This window comes from Gavialis gangeticus, unplaced genomic scaffold (assembly GCF_001723915.1).
Source record: "Gavialis gangeticus isolate Ggan-Ray unplaced genomic scaffold, GavGan_comp1, whole genome shotgun sequence".
Lineage (NCBI taxonomy): Eukaryota > Metazoa > Chordata > Crocodylia > Gavialidae > Gavialis > Gavialis gangeticus.
This window is the reverse complement of record NW_017729033.1, coordinates 105,012,497-105,018,940: the sequence shown is the minus strand read 5'-3', so window position 1 is coordinate 105,018,940 and position 6,444 is coordinate 105,012,497. Positions and strand designations below refer to the sequence as shown.

Sequence of the window (6,444 nt, the reverse complement as noted above, 5' to 3'; positions counted from 1 at the left end):
CTCTTTTTTTTTTTTTTTTTTTTTTAAGGCACAAAATTTGGAAATGCTGACCTTCATTCTCAATAGGATTTGTTTGGTTGTTGGTTTTGGGGGTTTTTGTGGGGCCTTTTTGGTGGGGGGAAGGGGGGGAATGCCACCGTATGCTCTTTCATCATCCAAACTGCCACTGATTAGCAAAATAGGTGGGCCTTATCTTGAAAACGAGCACAACAGACATTCTACTTGCAAGTGAGCCATTGCTAAGGCATGCTTCACAATGTAACTATTCATGTAGACATTTTCATTACAATAGTTGGTAACATACTTGTGTATGAATAAGGATTGTTGTTTTGTAAGAATAGTGATACTGTAGTAACACGACCACATTACACCAATCTTCTGTTAAAGCTTTCTTATCAGCATGTTTCTGCTCCATATCATTGTTAAAACGGCAAATAACAAAAGTAAGGTTTTAATATAATTTCTCCCATTAGTAATTCATTCTGATAAACACACAAAAGCTACCAAATGCACACAACCACTGTTCACTTTTCTAAATTTCTAGCAAAGACTGAAAAGCAAATGCTATAATGAAAGTACCATAACATTTTATTTTGAGGCGCACCGATATATTAGTTGCATATAGGATCAGCACCAACAACAGGAAAATTAACATGATCTGCAATTGGCTTTTTTTAGCTGATGATGTCACTGCTAAATGCAGCATGCATGCATTCAGCTGCACTGTGCACACGGCCAGGAATGCAGCCCAGCAGCTTGGAAAGCAGCGTCCTGCTGGTAAGTTGGGGGGGGGGCATGGGGCCCCCATGGTGAGGGAGGGAGGGAGTGAGGCAGGGGCTGGAGCAGGGGCAGGTGCTACCCAGCCAGAGCACGACATGGGACAGAGCCACAGGTGGCTCATCTGGGGGGCAGCTACCCGCTGCTGCGCGCACCCCCAAGAGATCCATGGGGGCATGTGCCTCCCAGATTTGTGCGCAGGGCGAGGAAGGACTGCCTGCTGTGGGCTTGGGACCAGAAGCTGCACTGGCATCTTCCCAGCAGGGAAGCTGGGCTGGTGTTGCACTCACGATGGGCAGCAGCAGTGGCACTGGGAAGGGTGGCTATGGGGGGAGACAGGGAATTTTGGGGTGGCTATAGCCCACTAAGCTCCACCCTAGTGCCACCCCTACTCAGGGCACTACAGTCTACTACAGCTGAGCCCACCACATCCCCACCCACTCCAAGCACAGCTGGGCAGCATTTGCCCCTGCCCCACTCCCTCCCTCACCATGTGGGCCTTGGTCTGCCCCCCTCCCATGCCCCTTCCCTCTGCCACAGACTTCCCTCCAGAATACTGCTCTCCAAGCTACCAGGCTGTACTGCTGTAAATTGGCTATCAAACTGGTATCGCCTGATCTGGCTGTTTAATAACTAGGCATCAGTATCAGCCAAGAAAATCTTTACCAGTGCATCCCTAATTTTATTACTTTCCAGCATATATATAGCATGCATCATCATATAGTAAGTATACTGGTGGGGAACTGCTTATTCATCATATAGTAGTATCATCAAACAGAAACTGACTCAGCTGAATACCTTAATAACTGAACTTATGAAAAAGCAATAATAATGTTTCCTTGTTTCAATAATAATTGCATACCTGAGCAAAAGATCACAGAGGAAATTATAGCCTTGCCATATCCTAAAATCATCCAGTAGTGTTTGTGATACATCACTGGAATCTTTGAGAAAGCAAGAAAGCCCAGCAAACATCTCAACTATTTCTACGGGAGAAAGGTCATCAGACTGCTGCATGTTCTGAACACACGTGGACAAACATTCTTTTTCTGCAAAGATACATAATTAAGAAATAAGTTTTCCCATGATGTATGCATATTTAACATTTACAGGCATAAAGTCATTAAATACAGCTGGGGAATGAAAACAATAGCTAGTGTAACAACCTACTCCCACACAATATTTAAATGGGCCACAAAACTTGAGATCTAGTCAGTTTCGTAAGTAGTTTCAAACAGACCTTAAGCTCAGATGCATCTCTTCCCCTAGAAAAATATGTTTTTATAACTTACATTTTAAAGTAAGAAAGTGTGAATACATTTCTCCTCCTGCTGCAAGAAAAATATGACTGAATTTTCAAAGAAAATGCAGAAGTTGACTATACACTCTCTATGCCATAAAACAGACGATTTAAATAAATAAGATTTTGCACCTGAACCCCTTTACTTATAATAATCCTAAGTATCACTTGCAACATAGGCCACAGACAGACACACATATGAAACGCTCCAAATTTTGAGCACTTCAGGCCGCAGACAGAATTTCAGCTCCCCTGCCAAAGTGTTTCAAAATCAGCACAACAGCATATAGGACCGTGCTGTTCAGAAAATGAGAGGAATAGCAGGTTGTTCAATCCTACAGCTGTGCTCTAACCTCCACAAAGGCTGGGTGGGGGCAGGAGGGGGTTCTCGGGGAGAGAGAAAGAGGAGAACGCAGCCATGGAGCACTCTCCTCTACACTTAGACTCTGGTCCTCTTGCCTCGCCATTCAGAGCCTAAGAATAAAGCAAGAATTATCCTCTCTAGCCCAAGAATGACTGAGTGACCTCCTTCCCCACCTTCTGCTGGAACTGGAAGAAAGGCCCCATGCCCACTGACTGGAAGCAGGAGACCAGAATCAGAGAAGTTTGCAGGGATTCCTACTCCCCAGCCTTGAGGCTGGAGACAAAGATTCCTTGCACGGCTCTCAGGCTCCAAAGATCAATGAATGAAAAGAGAAAGTCCTCATTAGCTACATGCTCCCCTTCTTCAAGGGCAGAAATGAAGCACTGTGGGATGCCAGAGAACAAAGCAACCTCCTGCCCCATTCTGTGGAGTATGCATATTTATACTAAAATGCTCTAAAATTAGGTGCTTCAAAAGAAGTGCTGTTTCATCTAGGGTTGTTTTTGGAACACTTTCCCATTTTTAGTGTTTAATAAGGGCACAATGCTGCAAGAAAAATATGACTGAATTTTCAAAGAAAATGCAGAAGTTGACTATACACTCTCTATGCCATAAAACAGACGATTTAAGAAGAATGGGGCTTTCCTGCCCCATTCTGTGGAGCATGCTTGATAGGGCACAAAGTGCTTCAAATGTTTAGTTTGGCCAGAGCCATACAAGACATCACAATAAGTAGTGTCGCATAATTTGATATTGAGGAAGGATGGTCCAGCGATACAAGTGCAAGCCTACAACCTGAGAGAAAGAGGGTCAATTCCCTGTCTAGCTACTGACATCCTAAGCAAGTCACTGAAGTTTTCCTCTACATGCTCCACAAAGGTTCCACCAGCCTACTTGTAATCTACAATTACTCTAACACTATCAACACCAGCTTTACATTGATATGATGAATATAAAATAAATGAATCAATTTAATATGTCTCTTTAAAATGCTTAACAGCTTCACAAATATTTATTAACGTTGTCACAAGGAGTTACTCCACATTCTAGAAAGCAGTCATCTTTACAAAGCAAATCTAATAATTAGGAGGCTATACACACACTATACATCAACAAAAACTGTTATAATAGTTAATTCCAGAACAGGCCCAGCATATCAATTTGCTCTTTAAGAAAAATGAAACCAATACAGACTAAATGTACATTCTGGAGTAAAATGTCAAACAAAAAATCCAAAAAGTTAAATCAATTATAAATCATCCCGTCCTACATTTGAAAACTAAGGTTTTTTTTGGGGGGGGGGGGGTTGTTTTTTTTAAAGTATAAACCTTTAGCTCTTACTTACATTAGAAAATACAAAATTGTTACTTTTTTGCAAGATATGCTGAATTTAGTTCTGTACATATTTTTTTAATTGTTTTTCTAGTTCATAAACTGTTTGGCCAGATCTTCTGCATGCCATGCCCAAGGACTCCTGAGCACGGACAGAGCAATACATTTTACTTCAACTCTTATTTTTGCATGCCACTTAAATCTGAACATTATGAGCCATACTCGGTCAGCATGTGAGGAAAATCTCACCCACCAGCTTTCCCAAAACTGTGGTTGGATTTATGCATGTACTCTTGATCTGAAGGGCTTTTCTTCAATTATCAGACTTTAACTCGCCATCACCAGCGAGATGCACACAATTTCTCTGTAGCTAGGACTAGTACTTTAATCAATTAACTTTGTGCTGGAAGACGAGGGCTAAAACCACTGTCCTGGAAGAACATGATGTTATATCAGATTAACACACAAAACAAAGCCAGAAACAAAACCTTCAGCCCTTCTCACCTCCCATACAAGTTATATTTCAACAGTAATTTCAAGTAATATTTTTAAGCTTTGTACACAGCACTATCAATATGCCAACTATGCTGCATCAGGCAGAAAGCTGGGAGTGAAACAACTGAGGAAGTAGCCACTATACGTTTGTTACATGGCATAGTCAAAAATGGAACATTCTTTATATTTCATCTTTACTTCACAATATTTAGATTTAATTTAGCATTTACACATAACACCGCACTGATCAAAATGTGATAAAAGGTAATTTTGTGTATGTAATTACAGCAATTATTTGAGAAATAACCGAATAAGAAAATATTTAAACAAACACTATCCTTATTAAATTTCTTACACCAGGGATCAGCAACCTATAGCCAACAGGCCAGATCCACCCAGCGAAGTCTGATCTAGTCTGCATTTTACTAAAGGTGTGCTGATTCCCCAGACCTGTGATCCAGCCTGTGTTTTCCTTAAGATGTGCCTATCATCTCCAGCAGCTCCAGCCAGCTGCTACAATCCACATGGAGCGGTATTCTTCAGGGCTGTCCTTCCTTGCTGCAGCCTTTGCTTACTGTTACAGGAGTGCAGGCAGGAATGATGTGGCCTGAGGCACCAGTACGGTTGCAGGTTTAACCTGTGATTGCACATGGTTGCTGACCCCTGCGTTACAACTACATTGCCATCTGAAATAAACTGAAAACCAGTGATTTGGGAGTCTTCTGAACTCTGAGTTCTAGACCAAGAAACACTGTGGACAAAACTAGTTTTTGCACAAGATGTAGGGAACAATTAAGAATGACATGCTCTCCAAGGACCACAGTATACTCCATTTATATGCATACCTAATAAGTATCTAATTTACTTAAGAGTACAATTCAGAAGTCAGTCCAAATCTATGGCCTACTGCTCATAATATAATGAACATAAGTTATCTGGATACCAGTTGAATGCACGTCTTTTGGCACCATGATCTAACATAACTGTACTTTGTTTAAATAATAACTGGCATCAGAAACAGTGATAGGGTAGCAGCTATCAAAGAGCTGCTATTAAGAATCTTTAAATTGGAAAGAGCTAGTCAGTTTGGAGGCATCTAATACCTCAGCGCTGACAGCAATTAAGATGGATTATTTTGTATTTAAAGAACATTGCTTATATTGAAGTTTGGGTAAGTGCATAGGCAATTTTAAGTTTCAAAGCTATGCACTCAAATGCAGTACACGGTAATCACAGTTAACATAACATTATACAGTAGTATGATTTGCTTGGTTATGTTGACATTATTTCTAAACATTTGTTCCAATTTAAAAGCTTCTTCATGGGTCTCCCCACAGGTTTAGAAACCTGGTGGCAAGGGTGTGGTGACAGTCTTAATTACTGTTCTCCAGCTGTCATATTTCCAGACCCTGGGGGAGCCCCACAGGCTAGATGATGTGGGTCTGAGCACTAGATCACGCAGGCTTGGGCTGGATTTGCCATGTAGGCTCAGGTCCACAGATCAACCACATGTCACTCATCTGGGCTGCAGGGCCTGAAGGCTGAGCACCACTGGTTTTTAGTAGACTTGCTCTCTGGAGAGCCATTCCCTACATACAGACAGAGGAATGCTGGTAAAAACAGTATCTATTTTAAAATGAGTCTTAAAAGCTTAAAATACATTAGGCTTGATATTCAGCAACTTTTCCACGCTGCAACCATGTGCATCTGTTTTCCAAGTTGTTCTCAGACTTACTACTCCATCTGGGGCATTGAACAGCTTTGACTTGGGTGTGGCAAAATCTTATTTATGACACAGAGAAGCCACTACTAGCTGAACCACACACATATTTCCTTTGGAATATCTGTTAGTACATTGTATACTGTGTGGAAAGCCCATTTAGAATTTGGAAGCACCTGAGAGCATTTTACTTCCAAGAGCAGAAGAGGCAAGTTATTTATGCTGCTTACTTCAGAAAAGGGCAAAAGATTAAAAAAAGTAGAATGATTGCTCCAATTAATTGCATGTATATGAAAACTTCATTGATTTTGTTTTTGGACAGGTTCTCAACCTTTTCAGACTCTAGGCACCCCTCCATAATTTAAATTTAACAGCACCATTTCAAAAGCCAATTTATTTCTCATAGCGCACACCCTCTTCACACAGGGGCTGGGGGGGGGGGGGGGGGGGGGGGGA

The 6,444-nt window shown here is 41.4% G+C and overlaps 1 protein-coding gene across 1 annotated transcript in view; it reads right to left on the bottom strand.

Moving 5' to 3' along the window:
* WDFY3 (WD repeat and FYVE domain containing 3) overlaps positions 1-6,444 on the bottom strand; it is a 258,223-nt gene that overhangs the window by 237,674 nt on the left and 14,105 nt on the right. The window contains exon 5 of the mRNA XM_019525884.1: positions 1,640-1,826. Within this exon, the coding sequence (XP_019381429.1) occupies positions 1,640-1,826 (187 nt within the window). The remainder of the gene's footprint in view (positions 1-1,639; positions 1,827-6,444) is intronic.